General features: G+C 39.4%; 1 protein-coding gene across 4 annotated transcripts in view; it reads left to right on the forward strand.

Moving 5' to 3' along the window:
• Window positions 1-16813, forward strand: part of LOC142365606 (activated RNA polymerase II transcriptional coactivator p15-like) — a 64875-nt gene extending 48062 nt beyond the window's left edge. The window contains exons 1-5 of one of the 4 annotated variants that reach the window (XM_075446531.1): window positions 3242-3316; window positions 5152-5224; window positions 6962-7081; window positions 12885-12993; window positions 16480-16813. In XM_075446531.1, the coding sequence (XP_075302646.1) occupies window positions 5153-5224; window positions 6962-7081; window positions 12885-12993; window positions 16480-16559 (381 nt within the window). In that variant the 5' untranslated portion in view covers window positions 3242-3316; window position 5152 and the 3' untranslated portion in view covers window positions 16560-16813. The other 3 variants (XM_075446532.1, XM_075446533.1, XM_075446535.1) reach the window with 3 other exon arrangements.
• The last annotated feature ends 1773 nt before the right edge of the window (window positions 16814-18586 follow it).

Raw genomic sequence — 18586 nt, forward strand, 5'->3', positions numbered from 1 at the left:
GTTGGTTTTTTTTTTGAGTTAAGCATTAAGTATTAAAGATCTTCCACAGTTATGCATGTAATCGATGGCCTTGCTGGACTTGTCAATGCAAGATGAAAGACATGCTTGGACTCATGCGTCAAGAGCCAAAGAGTTAACAAATGGAGCAATTGACTTGTGCTTATCTTATCAGACAGAAGTAAGGGGGGATAGCCCATCACTGTAAACCAAGTGATCTGTGGGGTGCAGCGGAGGCTTCGCAGCCAGAGATTGCTTCGGATAAAGAACAGATGGCCCCCAGAAGCACATACCAAGATGCTCGCTCCATAGGCGTGTCACACTGCTGAGTCCTGCTTGTGACGACACAACATTCCATGCCAAGAGCCAATCGATACACAATAATTGACTTAGTCCCACCTCGCCAAAAGATTGCCAAACATATAAAAATTGGCACTTGAAAACTCTCTTTGGGAGGAGGAGCCAAGCAAGAACTTTACCTGATGGGCGGGTTGACGGGCCTGAACCTCTCTTCCCCCCCCCAAGAAAGGATGCCTTTTTGGTAAGAGTCGTGCCTCTGACTCTGTCAGACGTATCCCCAGGAACACACTGTTAACTAAAGCGCTAAACCATTAACTTTGAGCTCAATTTTTTGTAGACAGTGCATTTATCAATGGCAATCCCGAATCTGTGATACCTGTCCCTTGAAACCTATTGTTTCAACTTTACAAAACTGTTTCAGTGAAAGTCCTTGGAAGGGCTCTGACAGGCAAATGTTGAATCTGATAAGTGGCTACACACTTAACCCTTTAGACATAAACTGTTGACCAAGTCTGGGACTAGGAGTAGATCCAGCCACACCTAGACTCTCCTCTGAGAGAGAGTTTAGAATGCAAGGGGGTCTGCTCTGAACCTCGTGATTCAATGGGAGGGCTCTCCTTTTGCCGCTTATCAGACTCCCTTACCCCCTTTAAACACAACAATGCGTCTTGACAAACTTGATATTTGCACAGTGGTGATAATTGCTATATTTACATACATATTAATTACTGTGCTTTGATTCAGCTGCTCATGCTGACTTTTGGGGATTATCCCCACTTCAAACATGATGTTTATCTTCCTGGCCCATGTTAATGAACAGGGATCTTTGGAATTCAGAAAGTCCATGACTTTTCATTTTAAACACTTTATTAAGAGATGTTTGTTCTTGGAACTACAGAGGCCACACCCTACTACCATCTGTACCAACAATAGCTTTATCTGGAAGCTCGAATTGGGACTAGAGTCCACTTCCTATTTCTGATAGTTTGTTTACACTTTTTACAAAAAGCTTGCATTATCATGGTAGCAAAAGCACAAGTCTAGAGGTAATAACAATGAGAAAAAGACTAAACTAAACTGATAATGGGTATTTGAAGCACTTACATCCTGCCACTTACAGCTCAACTACATGACCTGTTGGCACAGTGACAAGCAAATAATGACAGGCTGCTGTTTTGTGTGAAGTTGTTTTGACTACGATAATACTTTAATGTTAATAAATATAATCATAAACTGAAAGTACAGGCTCAAATATGTAACACGGGAAGACAGAACATGAAACCACTCATGCTACAACAGCATGCTTAGCCTACTGCAGTTTGTAAAGACTGCTAGAAGTCTCCTTTCACAAAGATAATGGCAGTGGACCCTTTCCCCACCTCCCCTCCAAAGAGGTGTCAATTTGGTTTATCTCAGAAGCTGTTGCACACTTATTTAGACGAACTAAACCTACTGCCCCTCAAATCCTGACACAGGAAACAGCATCAGCAGGGCACTTACGATGCAGCGTTCTGGTGTAAACATGCTACAGACATAGGCAAGATTGTCAGATTATATTTTCAAGTTTTTTTTTTTCTTGGAGGGCTTTTAAAAAATAAGTATTTAGAACAGAAGCTAAGATATTTTTTTAACCTTCTGACCCCAGCGCTTCAGACCTGCACTTCACCCAAGGTGACTGCCAAGATGGTGTTGCCAAAAATCTCGTAACACCAATGTAGTGTTAAAAGGCAGGCATTCTTTATTGCAGCGCTGGATGCACGGGGGATAATTCCACTGAACGTGCATATCCCATACCCCTTCCGTGCAGTTTATATAGATCAAAATATACATATTCATCTGATTACATAAGCTCTTCCTTTCATAGTCAAATCAGTCTATTTCCATACACTCCTCCCAGTTGCGCTTGCGCAGTGCCTCCTAGTGGTGGTCGTCGGGGGTCGCAAGATGAAGGCTCATCCTCTTCATCACAGTGTCCGCGGGTTGACCCCTGTTTCTGCGCAAGCTCAGTCCTCTTCTGGCTCTTGTCCCTGTGGCACGGGTCGTCTTGACCAGTTCTAGGCACCTGCTGGTTTTAATTAAAACTAACTTCTTTGGGGGGAGATGTATGACTTTTTGCTTCAGTTAATTTACACAATAGATAGATACCACAAATGCACCTGCAACTATTAGGTAACGCTATTTCTCTTAAAAATCCCCCTCCACCATTATTGTTTAACATTAATGATTACCTAGGGACTAAACCCTCTGTTCCCAGACCTAATGTCCAGATGGGCAGGGCTGTACAAGGGACATAGCAGCATTGTTCGCGCTTTATGATTAACTAATTCCATCACCTTGGTTACAGTGGGAGCCATAAGGTTCACCCGGCCCCCAACCGCAAAGCCTGTCAGGAAGAAAACAAAACGCAAGTCACCCGGTGAAAGAAAGGGGAACTGGGACTTTCCTGAACAGCGCCTCAGGCGCCGCGGTTTCAATATGCAAAGTCAACTCTGCTACGGCACCTCACAGCGTTTCCTCTCCTTCCCTCGGTCACGGCTGCTGGCGGGGCGGCTCTAAACGGGATCGAGGAACCGCTACAGCGTGCAAAAGAAAACAACGATTTACAGACTTATTTTTTAAGGGTTTCTTTTAGGTATTAAGGGTCCTCCTCCCGGCTCCCTCTCACAGCTCCTCAGCGGAGGGCAGGCAGCTGGTGACAGGCCCGGCCTCGGCGGCACCTCCCCTCAACGGGGCCGCAGCCCCAACGGGGCCTGGCTCCAGACTAAGCTACGGGCAGGGCCTTGCCGTCAGCCCCACAGGCCTCTCTCAACTGGCATGGCGTTGCAGATGCTGAAACTAGCCCTATGAAAGACTTTTTTTTGCTGCTACCCCAGTCAGGGCGAGAGAAGTAGGAGCGAGTAATAAAGCGACGCGTCCCCTTTAAGCACCTCCCCCCGCCCCCTCCCACGTGGTGCAGGGCAAGGGCGGGGATTCCGCGATGCGTCATTTCTGTTTCTCTCGTAGCGTAGAGGAGTAGAACGTGAGTATCGGGGGTTCCATCTTGTGTTTAGTTGGGGCTGCTGCTATTTTCTTCGTTCCCCGCTCTCACCTGTCGGGGGCTCGGCACCTCTCGGCCTGGCACAGGAATGGCGCGCTGGGTAATCGTGTGACGAGGCTTCCCCTTTTCCTCGAGAGTTCGCTGTGCCCTGCGAGAGGAATGCCCCGCCGTGGAGCGGGCCTGGGGCGGGAGGAGTCGTTGCCGGGGGGGGGGGGGGGACGGGGGACGGGACGACGACACATACGGACACGACGGGATAACAACACACGACAAAGAGAATTTGAGCGAGGAAGAAAATGGTGGTGGGGAACCAACCGCCCAGCTCCGTTCACCCCACGCCAGGATCTGACCCTGTCCGCTGACGATCCCGGACCCCTATTTTTTTGTGTGTGTTGTCTTTTCTCTCCTTCGCCGCCGGTTACCTGCACCTCTCTTGCTGCCGCCCTCCCCCAGGAGGAGCTGAGCGTCCTTGCCCGCGCCCCCCTATCGGTACCTCGCTCCTTTCCCCTGGGGGGGCAACGCGAGCTGTATAAAAGAGGAAGAGGGGAGGAAAATGGCGGCTGCGATCTGCCTACCTGGTATTCCTAGCTCGTACTCGCTTGTCTTTCTCAACTTTCTTTCCCTTGTCCTCGCTTAGCCCGTCTCGTTCCACCCTCTCTCTCCCCGGTGCTTCGGTGCCTCCTTACGTTCTGCCTGCAAGCTTCTCTCGAGGGGCACCCACCACCCCATATTTCTCATCTAGAGCCGTGGCCAAAAGCCGTTTCTTTTTCCTCCGGTTTCCGCCCCTACCTTCCTCCATATTGTTACTCCCTCATCCTGATGCGGACTCTGGGGTTATCCTCTGCTGATGCCCCTTCGTATCAGATTTTTCTTGTTTGCCTTCCGACAGAATTTGCCCTTCTTTGGAGTCACGTTGATGCATTAGCATTATTCAGACTCCGTTTTTTCCTTTGCACATGGTTTATTTCATTGCCAGTTTAAAAACACCACTATTTCTTTTTCTTCCCTGAGATATGCTGCTTTAATCTTTTATTAGTCTTTTCTATCTGTAGTTTATTTTATACCGTTTCTCCATGTGATGCTTATTTTTATTCTGAAAGAACAGATGAGCTATTTATTTGTTAAAAAGAGTTTCTAGTAGCAGGCAAGATGTTCAAATGTTATATCTAACCACGTGTTTGCGTACTAAAGAGATGTAGAAGCACACCTGACAGCATGCATTCAAGGAAAGTTGAATGCCTGCTTGTCTGGCAAATGAATAGATTCTAGTGACTGATGTGGTAAAGCTGCAGTGAAAATATTAATTGCAATACGGTAGTTCACTAACTAAGATGTTTTTTCAGACTTCTGTATTATTGATGGGAACTTTATCTTTGTATATGACAATTACGCAACTGTTGCTTGTAAATTCAACTGGACAAAATGCCCATGTAAGAATATACATAATACTGGGGCATTAATCGTTTATGAATGTAATATTGAGAATTCAACTGGGGGACAGTATTGTATTTTTTACACTGTGGTTTCTACCATACTCTGGGATATATGAAACTGGTGAAAAATTGTCCCTTTGTAAACAGTTCGGAATCTAAACCCCTGCATTTAAGGCAGTTGCAGCAAAAAGAGGAAGAGATATGAGGGAAGGGTGTTTCAGATCACATCTGCAACGAGTATTAAAGCTTATATGAAAAGGTAGGAAAGTCTTCATGAGGGATTTGAATAAGATAAGCCTTTACAAACAGATTTGAAGGTGGCTTTCTAGCCATAATGGGACATATTCATTGTATAGTGTTCTCATGTTATCTTTCTCTTCCTAGAATGCCGAAGTCAAAGGAACTTGTGTCTTCAAGCTCGTCTGCCAGTGATTCAGATAGTGAAGTTGACAAAAAGGTGAACATTATATGCGGTTTATAACTACTGTATTAACTCTTGTATTTCAGGCTGGGGTTAAGGAATTAGGTGAGCATTGTGTCACAAAATGCATGTCACTCCATATGATTTATCAGACAAAAAAAAAACCTCAAACCCAAAACACCCCTCCTAACCCCAAAACAACAAAAAAAAACCAAAACCCCCCAAGATTAGGGTTTGAGTGGATGCTTTTTGCTTTGCAGTAAACTTTTTTCTTAAGTTGCATTTTGCTTTCTTCAGGATTTTCCGTATGGTATATCTAGCCACGAGCTTCCTGGAATTCTTTGCTGCTTTGTGGCAAGTGATAGGAGGCTTCTGTATAAGCTGACCCTGGTGGCGAGGATTTGGACTAATTTTGAGGACACTCCCCCTGCCCCCCCCTTCATTTTGATATATGGATTACTTGCAAGTCCAAAACAAAAACCTCCACTTGCCCTGTCATCCATGTGCCACTTGCTTATCTTGTTCACATATTTTTTTTTTTCTCTGTTTCAGGTTCTTACATTTACTGTAATACTATCTGCTAGTTTCTCACTTAAAAGCTGAGCGAACCTGAATGTCTTTGAGTTGATAATTTTAATGTTAACTGTTTTAAATGCATAAATTTAGTGTCCTCATTTATTTTTAGTAGTTATTTAATTTATAAGTTTGTATAGATGTACCAGTCATTATGAACAAAAAATGAATACAACAGTGAATTTATCTTTTTAAGAAATGTTAGGTGGCAATGCAGACATCAGGTCTTTTAGTGCAGTATGAGAAGAGACTTGGTCTGCTTTACTGAATTGGTTCAAATGTGACTAGGTTGCACTTGGCAAATTAGGTGTTTTGTCAAATCTTAATATAAGAGAAAATGGTCAGGTGATTTTGTTGTTGTTAGGGAAATGTATTCCTGAAAAGACATACTCTAACAGTTTGCTTCAGTGGACAGTAAGGGTTGTTTTTGGTTTTTTGTTTGTTTTTTGTTTTTTTTTTTTTTTCTATGACAACCTCCCATATTTATTGCAACTGTTTTTCTTTAAAAGAGGTTATCTGCAATATGATTCTAGCAGGTGAGACTAATTTTTGGTATCTTTGTATTACTATTTCCTTGGGGTGGGCATGATTACTGTATAACCATTAGTAGAAATAGTAACTTTGTAGCATCTGCTAGCAATGTAATCTCATTTACAGGTGATATCGTCTGAATGTTTTAAAAACATATTATCATGCTGTGGACGGAGATTGGACTCTGATTTAAAAAAAAAAAAAAATCCTATGTTGGATTTTATTTCCAGATCCTTTCTTCATAATCTCATCTATTATTTTTTTCTTTTTTTTAGAAGAGTTGTTAGCTGTCCTGCATTTTTCATTGCACTCAGTGGAAAGGAAGGTGAAACTTCTGTCAGACTTAAAAATTTTAATTAAAACTACTGAACCAGCAATATTACTGCACAAAAAGAGTAGGCTTTTTGAAATATATTTTGATCTAATTCAATTCTCTTTAAAGCCAAAGTATTATGGTAAACTTCACTGGGAACAGAAATAGGCTCATTTGAAGATTATTTTTTTTTTTAATTCTGGTCTAAATGTACAGTATTGGATTCCTGCCTTCACAGAAGGAAAGTGATAATGCATATTGCATAGTAGTAGTTTGTGACCTCTAACGTAAACTTTTTTGTAACTTATAAAATGAGTTGTGGTTCATGCGTTTCGTTTTTTTATTCTTTCTCCAAGGCAAAGCGGAAAAAGCAAGCAGCTTCAGAAAAGCCTGTAAAGAAACAAAAGACTGGTGAAAGTTCAAAAGGAGCAGCTTCTTCTAAGCAAAGCAGCAACAGAGATGACAATATGTTTCAGGTAAAATTGATGACTCTCTTAGAGCCTGGTTAAGGTAACCGTTTATATCATATTCAGTATAAAATTTATGAGGCCATCTGAATATCTTGGTAGCATAGTGCTTGGTCTTCTGAAGCCTTGGCCAAAGGGGATTATGATGCTAGCATGCAGATAAGATGCTCAGAAAAAGCATTGTCATGTTTCAGAAGAGTAAAAGAATCTGAGTTGTGGCAATTGATTCTAACCCTCTTGTTTTTGCCTGTGGTAACTCTCTGGATAGTCATTTTGTCTGTAAATGCAGCACTTACCATGAGTATACTGTAAATATTAGATCAGGACAGTCTCTACATGGAAATGTTTTTTAATCAGGGCTCTTGAAAGAAGGGTTCTTGGAAACCAAAGTATGGACTCTTCATTCCTATTTAACTAGGTCAAGGGCAACTTGGCTTCTATCTTATAAGATAGTGTCTTGGAATAAGTTTTGCTTGTTCCTTTATGATGTAGGTTTTTCTCACTGAGCATCCAAAAAGATTGCTTTATTTTATATTGTCCTTATTTTTAAGATGGGATGAATGTACATTTTTCAGTACCAAGAAACATTTGTGGATTCAGGGTATTGCAGTTCCTGGGGATAGCTGAGGCAGTAGCAATGTGTGCTGAAAGCTGTGCAAGAATATACGTAGCTCAGAATTAGCTGTTTTAGGGGCATGGATCAAGACTTATTAAATGTTTGTGACTAGCTGGCTTGAAAGGGACAGGAGATAGGAAAGGAACTTAAATTCTTAGAGGCTTTGATTCTTAAGTTTGTGAAAAGAGTATGGGAGAGGTGCATAATAAGATGGTCCCAACACTGACTAAGGCAAAAGAAATGGTTTTGAGCTGTAGCTGTGCAAAGTAATATGGAAAAAAATTATTTGTTTTTCTAGAGAGAAGACCTGCTTAACTGATACTGTAATGCAGGACAGTTATTTTTAATGTATCAATTCTCACTTTCCTATTCATATATAGTTGGAGGGAGAGCTTCAATTTAAGACACTGGGCATCAATGCCTGGACTTCCTCATCAAAGGAAGAATATAATATTTTTAGTTCTGTTGGGGCATGCTTTGATCTGTGTAGGACAAATGAGATAGTATCTTCTACACCTGTTAAGGTGAACTGCAGTTAGATCTCAAAAAAGCTGCATATAGGCTTTATGCTATGTTGTAATAGGTTCAGAAATTCCAGCCTTGGGGAAAACGGCTACAATTTTTAATGCTCTTCCGATGGAGGAAAAAAACCAAAACAACCAAAAACAAACAAACAAAAAAACAAAACCAAAAAGGCCCACAAAGCAAACAAAACCCCCAGACTCTTTCAAATAAAAGGAAAATTGTGCGCTCTGATTTCTTTCAACCTTTTTGACCTAAGATAATAAAAAGTTCCTAAAAACAGACAGTAGAGGACTCAGTCTAAGAGCAGGATTCTTCTAGTGTTGAGTATAATACACAAAAAATATTTCTATATCACCTTGACCTAAACCATCAGTGTTCCTTAGTCTCTACCTCTCTTTTAGTCACTCAACAACAAAAGTTTTTTAGATTGCTTATTGTGTTATGTGAAGCATCGTGGGTTTTTTTGTGCTACATCAGTTTGTGTGTTAACTAAGATGCAACTGTTTCAGTGTAGAAATAGCACTGTAGGTCTGAGGATACTTCCTTTCTCTCCCTCCTACCCAGGAGAGCATGTTAGAAGATCTAGTTGCGTGTTAATTTTTTAGGTATGGTTTTGTTTGTTCTAGGACTATTAGTAATACTAGAAACACTCCTTTCTGTTTCCCCATGGTAGTAAAATGATCTCTCTGCAAGTGACTTTGCAGTATAACTTAAAAGTGTGGCTTCAATTGATGGAAATCAGGCTGTAAAGCATTCATAGGATAGTCAAAAGTTCTGTGGCATCCATATTGTGTGTGGGAGTGGCAGCAAATAATGTGAAACTTAGTGGTTTGCTGTTCTACGCCATTGGGCTGTGTTCTTAAAGTATACAGCTTCCCTTAATATTGAGGTCATTGTGACTGCTCTATTCAGAAGATTCAGCATTTTTATTATTTTTGTTTGAAACTAATGTTGATGTAATGGTATTCTTGAAACTAATTATGAAGAATTGAATACTCTTAGCAGGGAATTAATTCAGCGTAAGAGACCAATTATTTATATGCAAGCACACGCAGCTTGAGGAATAAACAAGAGGGGGCCTACAAGAAAGCTGGAGAGGGGCCTTTTACAAGGGCATGTAGTGATAGGACAAGGGGTAATGGCTTCAAACTGAAAGAGGGTTGATTTAGACTAGATATGAGAAAGAAATTCTTTACCGTGAGGGTGGTGAGGCACTGGCAGAGGTTGCCCAGAGAAGCTGTGGCTGCCCCCTCCCTGGATATCTTCAAGGCCAGGTTGGATGAGGCTTTGAGCAACCTGGTCTAGTGGAAGGTGTTCCTACCCATGGCACTGGGGTTGGAACTAGATGATCTTTAAGGTCCCTTCCAACCCAAACCCATCCTATGGTTCTATCCTATGGCTATTTATTTACATGTTTTGGCCTTTTTAGGTTTTATAGGTAGCCTAGTATACTTTGGAATTTCTTAAAGGATTTGAGTGCAGTTGGAGTGTGGAAATTTTATTTACTCCCATTTGTGTTGTATTACTAGAAGCCCTAAGGAAAAGCATTATTTATTTTAATGTGGAAGGGTTTAGTGGTGATACATTAGATTCCTGTCTGTGGCTTCGAGCCAACGTGAGTTCTGCATCATGTGCTTTGGTGACCCTGCTTCAGCAGGAGGGTTGGACTAGATGACCCACAGAGGTCCCTTCCAACCCCTGACATTCTGTGATTCTGTTAGTTTGATAAATCCTGTCATCTACCTATACCCGATTTGGATAAGGTTTGTTAATGCTGTCAGGATACGGTATTAATGACTATCCAGGCATTTCACAGAAATTGTTACTTCAGAAGTAGTTTGCCTGTTGTCTGGTTCCACCCTTATTTATTTATTAAAGTTTGGGTTGAATTTGCTTTTGACTTGTTTTTGACAGTGTAATGCCTTTACCTATCATAGGCTCATGGAAGTAGATAAATATGTTTGTGATGCTCTAGAAGGTGATTGATTGTGAAATGCATTGGTGACCACCTAAGTTTCACAATTAATGTGCTAAACCAATTTGTTGTGTTGCAGATCTTAGCTGTTTACAGAACACTCTATTTATTCTAGGAGTTTATATTAGCTTATTGTGCTTCTTCTAATGCTATACATATAGTTATAAGAAAGAAGGATGCTTTTTTTGCTGTTTCTACTTCCACAGAGTGTATGCAGTTAAATCAAGGCAAAGTGAAAATAGGAGGAAAAATGGTGAAGAAGGTGGTTGCTGAAACTTGCACAGGAAGGCAGTTGCATAGCTGTGAAGGAAACCTAGACACAGTTCAGTGCATTTTATTCTAAGTAATGGAAATCTGGAAATAATGTTTTTAATGTCTTCTGATTTATTTAATTCAATAGAATAGTATATCACAGAGCTGTGATATTTAATAAAAAGCATATGAACTTGTCTATGAATGTTGAACTGCAGTAACTACCCTGCTATAAATCAATGCAGCCCTTGGTACACTAATGAGGTTAGAGATACAAAGGTGTCTTAGATCAGTGAAATTATTCTAGGACTATCAGCTGCTGCGTGAACAAAGAATTGTTCAGAAATGACTCAGTGCCAGAATTGCAGGTAACTGAGCTTCAAGAAACATCAATTTACTTAAATAAATCTAGATTTTTGTTGAGGTTTTTAAACTGTACTTTAGAAGCCTCTTTAAAGCTTTTAGCAGTGGCAACTGTTTTGTATAGAGTTCAACTAAACATCTGAAATTTAATGTGAGCATTCGGCTGAAATCTAGATGGTGTAAAACCTAACTTTCAGCCTTTTCATATGGAACTGTTTACATTTAAGGTAGGCTTACTGTGTAAATGATGTGTACTTTGTATTGTTGCCCCTCACCTTACTGTAGTTGAATTAAGACACATACTCTTATCTTTAATATAAAATCCTAAACCCTTTTATTGTATTTGCAGCTATAATTTGCTAATTTGTATCAGATTTTATTTCTTAGAATAAATGTGGAATTACTTGGCAATGTACTAATATTCTTTGATAGACCTGGGAAAAAAAACATGGTATGGAGTACTGCTACTTGAAGCTGGTTTTAGAGGTGACCTTAAAAGTCGCTGAAGCATTATAGGGTAAAACCAAGAAATGTTGTTCATGTAGGCTGTTTAGGATATGCTTTGCCAGCAGTGCTGATGGACTTGGGCATGGTACCAAGTTCAGTCTGAAAGAACTCTGCTACTGTGACATCATACTTTATTTTTGAATGTTAAATTTGTAGTACTGTGAAAGTATTTAATAAATCAATCACAAAATACTATCTTATAAACTTGTTAATTTTAAAGGATGCTTTGAAGTAGGAAAACAACTCCTTCAGGCTTATGGTATCTAAAGATGTCCCAATTGTTTTAAAATAAATTTTAGAGTTAATTTAACATGATCTGCATAAGAAGAAAAAATTATTTAAGTAAACGTAAAGCATACTTGTTTATATATATTTTGTCTATAACAGCTTTTACGACTAAACATCTGTGGATGATTTTAGTTGATTGACAAGAAACCATGAGCAACTCTCCAGACTTAATGCTAGTAAGATGTGTTTGTCCCCCTATTAAACTATGTCAAAGTGCAAGATGCATAAATTAAGGAAGTTGAAAACTAAAACTAATGTTTTATCAGGAAGGAATAGTCTATTTTTAGAATTGGTTACTTTATAATGTGCTCTTTCTTCATAAAGTGTATCCAGGAGGTACATACAGAATACTAAGAATTTCTTACGTGAATTATGTTTGATTGTGTTTTTATTATCGAATTTCTGATTTTCAAATTCGCATTATACTTTGAATTTATGTGAATGAATAGATTTTTATCAAATCTGGAAAAATTTGATAAAACCTAAATATGTAGTGTAATGCATAGCTGTCAGTGTGCCTGTTGTGTCTCTTCCCTTCCTCTCCCTCCCCTTTTTTATTTTTCTTGTCCTAAGAAAAAAGAAGCCCTCAATTCAGTTAAGCCACGGTGGTGTGAAATTATGAAATTCCAAAGTCATTTCATACTGTGCTACATGCTGGTAAACTTTTTTCTGAACATCTGGTACAGTGTGATAGTCTTTTAACCACAGTTCCAATGAAGTGCCATGAGGACTTCGGAGCAGGCATGGGACAGTTGGTGACTTACTTTTGTTTCCATCTGTGTTTACTGTGTTGTGTTTGTTTTTTTTTAAAAAAAAAGGGGGGGGGGAGAAAAGCCCCTCTAGAAATTGTGCTTATCTCATGCGAGTCTTTAATTTTATTTCTGTACATATGGAGTGGACTAATTTAGATTTGGGAGTAGAGCTTCCCCTTCCCTGTTTGTTTACAACTGCTACTGACAAAGATGATTATTAGAGGCAAAATTTTATTTCAGAAAACGTGAAATTAGTGGGTTTTGTAAGAGGCAAGCTTGTTAAGAATATAGGTATTTTTATTCTAGGAGAGCCACTTTTGCATTGAATGCTCAACTGATTTTTAAATCGTTCATCCATTTGTATTGTCATTACTTATTTGCATACTGACTACACTGGATTAAGCTTGATCTAGTTGTTTCTCTGGTGTCTAAAATAAGCTGCAGTGTCACATGTCCAAGTCTGATACTTCTGGGAAAAGTAAATGCTGTAATACGTAAAATATCTAAAATATATCCTTATATGTGTTTTGACAGATTGGCAAAATGAGGTATGTCAGTGTTCGTGACTTTAAAGGGAAAGTCTTAATTGATATTAGAGAATATTGGATGGATCAAGAGGGTGAAATGAAGCCTGGCAGAAAAGGTATTGTTCTGCTTCATGCTATTTTGTATTAAAACATTGTCTGCAGTTTGTTGGACAACTTTGTGGATCAGATTTTTATACTTTGTTACTACTTGGTATTTTTAGAGTAATATTTTTACTTTTTTTATAATTTGTATTTTAACAAATGGTTAGTTTTATCTGTAGATTATAAACAAAAGCAAAGTGGTTTCATTGGCCTGAGTCTGTTTTCCTAAATGGATCCCCCATGATTTATGGAAAACAGCATCAAATAAAAGCAAATTTGGTATGGGAATTATACATAGCCATACATTTTCCCACTGATTAACTTAATGAACTCTATTTCTTGCTTTTATTACAACTGGATTTCTTATTTCAAAAGTCACTGAAAGATTTGTTATTCATATCAAGTTTTAGAATAAATTAATTAAAATTTAATGTGACTAATTCTGTAAAAAATATTTCAAGATTTTAGTTCAGGTGACAATACCTCAAGTGTTCAAGTTTTGGTACTGTGCTTCTAATCTGCAACACAGCATAAACCATTGTACCTTTAATTGCTGTTCCCATACTTGCTTTTTATGGCATGCCTTCACTGAACAATTTTCAGAACTTTGCCACCTGCAAGATGGGGATGTGAGGATAACTGCAGTAATAGTGCTTTCCTTAATGTCACATTGCTTCAGTTAGAAAAGCTTACTTTTAATAATTTTTCATATTGTGCCAAGGAAAGAGGTAAGTATGAAACATCCTGTCGTGGAGATTGAAGACATTTAATGTAGAATCAGCATAAGGTTTGTTACATTCTCCTAGTGTGTCCAGGAGCAAATAGATGTTTGGAAAGCTTGAGAAATGTTTTCAAAGGCTCTTAAATAACCACTGAGAGTAGGTTTGTGTGATCAGGTGTACCGGTACTGTACAGGAAAATTTCTTGGTTTGGATGTGTTGCTGCTACTTAACAAAAAAGATTACTTCAACTTATTTGAATTGCTGTGTTTTGAGATGGAAATCAAAAGCATATACAGTTTGAGTGGTAAACTACAATGAAACTTGATGGGTATGCCAAGTGACAAAAATTACATGATGTAGGTAGAAACGTTTATCGATGTGGCAAAAGGATCTGAATTTTATTAGGATAAAATTAATAATTTGATATAGTATTTAATGTTCCATTGATGCACTTATGATCCCCTTATCTAGTTATGCTAAAACCACTATGAACAGTTAAAATTGTGTAATAAAATATAGAAAAAAAATCCAACAGTTTAGAGTTGTGTCAGATTGCTTCCAACAGCAGGTCTGAACTGTGTGCAGTTTATCTCATATGTTGTTCAGAGGCATCTTGATATTTAGTTCCCTAATAATGGTTAGCACACCTGACCTAACTGTTTTCAAAAGAAACCTGCCCTCTGAAGACTGATGGAAAACTGCTTAGAACAGCTCTGTGCAGACTTCAGGTTTAGCTGCACTAAAAGGTGATGAGCCCTCGAAATGGAATTCAAAATTTCACCTGTTTTGAGGTCCTGCTTCACCTATAGGGAGAAAGCAATGAAGGAAGCCTGATCACTGAGGGGGGAGAGTGGAGGTAAACGGCAGAAGACCCTTGCTGGAGAGAGTATGAGAGTGTTTAGGTTTAGCCTGGATAAATGCCAGGTGCCCACCAAAACTGCTCTATCACTCCCTGTCCTCAGCTGGACAGGAGAGAGGAAATATGATGAAAGGGTCGAGATAAGGACAGGGAGAGATCACTCACCAATTACTGTCACGGACAAAACAGACTGAACTTGGGGAGAAAAGGGAGTTTAATTCATAACCAATCAAATCAGAGTAGGATAATGAGAAATTAAAACCCGATCTTAAAAACACCTTCCCCCCACTCCTCCCTTCTTCCTGGGCTCAGCTTCACTCCTGTTTTTCTACCTCCTCCCCCCAAGCAGCACAGGGGGATGGGGAATGGGGGGTCAGTTCATCACACATTGTCTGTGCCGCTCCTTCCTCCTCAGGGGGAGGACTCCTCACACTCTTCCCCTGCTCCAGCGTGAGGTCCCTCTCACAGGAGGCAGTCCTCCACTAACTTCTCCAATGTGAGTCCTTCCCCCAGGCTGCAGTTCTTCACAAACTGCCCCAGCGTGGGTCCTTCCCACAGAGTGCAGTCCTTCAGGAACAGGCTGCTCCAGCTTGGGTCCCCCACAGGGTCACAAGCCCTGCCAGCAAACCTGCTCCGGTGTGGGCTTCTGTCTCTGCAGGTCCTGGCAGGAGCCTGCTGCAGCGTGTGCTCCCCATGGGGTCACAGCCTCCTTCGGGTGCATCCACCTGCTCTGGTGTGGGGTACCTTCCACGGGCTACAGGTGGATATCTGCTCCACCGTGGACCTCCATGGACTGCAGGGGGACATCCTGCCTCACCATGGTCTTTCATCATGAGCTGCAAGGGAAGACTCTCTGTTCTGGCGTCTCAAGCACCTCCTCCCCTCCTTCATTGACCTTGGTGTCTGCAGAGTTGTTTCTTTCCCATCGTCTCAACTCATCTCTCTTCACTGTCGTTTCACTGCAGGTTTTTCTTTCTGTTCTAAAATATGTTGTCACTGAGGCACTACCACTGTCGCTGATTGGCTTGGCCTTGGCTAGTGGTGGGTCTGTCTTAGAGCCAGCTAGCACTGGCTCTGTCAGACATGGGGAAAGCTTCTAGCAGCTTATCACAGAAGCCACCCCTATAGCCCCTCCCGCTACCAAAACCTTGCCATGCAAACCCATAACAGGGAGGTAGGCCTGTGAGTCTGTCCTTGGATAGAGTTGGCATAGAGATTTTAGGGGAAGAATGAGGAGACTAAAGCACAAAGGAAGCATATGCCTGGACTTGAACTTGAGGAAGTACAAATTTAGAACTGAGGAGATGGGTTGTTGGGGCACTAAATAATTATTGACTGAATGTCACTAGAAGCTATGGTGAACTTGAAGTGGAAAAAAGAACTTCCATGTTGGTTTGTGAGTGTTAGGGTGTAGAAAAGAATCTCTCCAAAATTTACTTATAGTATGTGTTATTCACAGTGCTTTAAGAAACAGGAGGACACACACCCCCCCCCCCCCGAATTATGGTACTTTAAAAGTGCATAGGAGTTCAGTCCACAGAGGTATGGCTTTTAGGAGCCAACAGGAATATGATTATTTCCTACATTTTTTTTGTGTTGCCTTCTGTCAAGGCCAGAACTGTATTTCATTTTCTGTGTTTAGCTTAACACTTGTGAATGAATTTGTTATACTGCACTCATTTTTTTTTTCATAAATTTAACTTGGCCAGAGATAAGCTAAGGTCTAAAGTTAAACTGAAGTGTTCCAAATGAGTAGTTTAACTCTGTAACTGAGATGGTTGTTACACTTCAGATAGATTAAGCATTAATAGTCATGACATAGACTTTGTGTATGAAACCAGCCTTGACATTAATTATGTAAGATCCTCCACTACAATTTTTCTTTTTGTCTTAAGTATTTATTTTTAATGCTTTTTCAGGTATTTCTTTAAATCCAGAACAGTGGAACCAGCTGAAGGAACAGATTTCTGATATTGACGATGCAGTAAGAAAACTGTAAATATAGAGCCATACAGAAACCTTTATCGTTTTAGTTGTTTTAAGTGGTCTTTTTACATTGGCTTTTGTTTTCTAGAATATTGTTTTCCAAGTTATTGTATATTTGGATTGTAAAACGATTTGTAAGATGATTACTTTTTTATGTGTATTAAAAGTGTATTCTCAGTGAGGCGCTTTGTGTATGCTTTACTAAAAGGAAATGTGTTGCTTTCACCTCCTGGTATAAAATAAACAAATCAAATAATATGTAAAGCATAGGTGTTTATGGCCTTTTGATTGAAGGTGCTTGCTGATGAGGCAACCTAATAGCTTCAGTCTTTGTTTTAGTTTTAGTTAACCGTTAATATTAATTTGTTTTCTTAAAATGTCTCCATTTAATTTTTTTTTTTCTTTTATTTCATACTCTTTGGTATTGCCCTGACAGCTTTCTGGTTTAAAACTTGATACAAACAGTGAATACCTGGTAAAACTCATTTTAGTAGATCATTTTAAATACTGTGTTTGCTAATTTACCATATTTATTCAGATGTAAACAGTCCTGAGTACACAGACTTTTTTGCGTTACTTGCATGAAGTGTTATGCTAAACAGCACTTGAACACAAGCCGCACGTTATTTCTTCTTGTTTTTCTATAGCTTGCTTGACAATTAGCCTTTATTCTTGGACCCTAGATTTTAGAATGTGATGCATAAACTTTTACAGTAATACGTATACCTCAGAGTAAGATAGTATTTAAAAGTTTCACATGTGGTTATTAGTTAGGTACCATTTTGAAGCTTTGCATTAAATTCATTCTTGAACACATACTGACAAGTTAGTCTATGGAAAAGAACAGTTAACCTGTCTTTAGGGCTTTTGTTCGTTTGAGAGTATTGTGTAAACAATGCTTAAACTAGACTGTAACACAGGTTCAACAGTCAAACAGGGTTAAAATTGCTTCAGCCCAAAGTGTCTGGCTATCATGCTTTTGCCCTGTTCACACTGCCTGCCCAAACCATTTAACTTGGCTTGCCTTTTGTGGCTTACATACGCTCAAGTGTGTTATCTTTTGCACAAAAGATACTTAGTGCTTAAAATGGAGTGCTGGTACGTAGAGGATCATGTCTCTGGTGAACTTTGCTTGTCTACCAGTGTACTATTCTGGTAAGAGAAGCTTCTGCCCAGTGGAAGCTCTATGAGACTAGATGCTGCCCCAGTTGAAGGGCTTCTTGGTAGATGTCACAAACTATGGAATGAAGAAGGGAGAATATGATGTTTGAGTAGAACTTTGAGAGATAAGGGGCGTGCCATTACAGAAGTTAACGGTGAAAGGTCAAAGTTAGCTGATACATAATAACTACAGTGAAGAAATGTATGTTAGCAGAATTGGAGAAGAGTTTATTTTCTGACTTAATTCGGTTAATCGAAGGAAGAAGATTGAAACAACTTCATGAAAATTGAGATTTCAAGATTATGTAGTGAATGTACAATTTATTGGTTCAGCTGTATGTAATTTTCACATTGATGTTAAATTTAATGGGTTTTTTTAAATTTTGTATACGTAAACAGGATTTACTATTTGTTTAATTTTGGAGTATCTTAATATAATTTTTTATATTGCAGACATGCATGGAAATCTTGTTCTGCTAAGTGCCATACACAGACTGTTCCTGTGCTGCAGAGTTTATAATTCAGTACAAATGGGATTGAATGGTGGTTGACTTAATCAAATTAAATATATATTATTTAATTTAAATATTATGTTGAATACCTCCACCTGCTTTTTAAATTATCCATTGTTGACATATTTCAAAGAAAGTTAAGATCTGTTTTTGTATAGCTCAGGAAATCTGAGTTTTTTTAAGAACTGCTTGAGGGTGAATATATGTTTTGTGGTATCAGCTGCATTTTTGGACACAATGTTCTTTTTTGAGTGACTCTTAATGGCATGTAGGGGTATTTGGACCAAATAGAATAAATATGAAATGAAATCTGGTAAAATTTTCACAGATGAGTGAAATTGCTTCAGATCGTTATCAACAGGTTCTA

The sequence above is a fragment of the Opisthocomus hoazin genome, chromosome W (genome assembly GCF_030867145.1).
Source record: "Opisthocomus hoazin isolate bOpiHoa1 chromosome W, bOpiHoa1.hap1, whole genome shotgun sequence".
NCBI lineage: Eukaryota > Metazoa > Chordata > Aves > Opisthocomiformes > Opisthocomidae > Opisthocomus > Opisthocomus hoazin.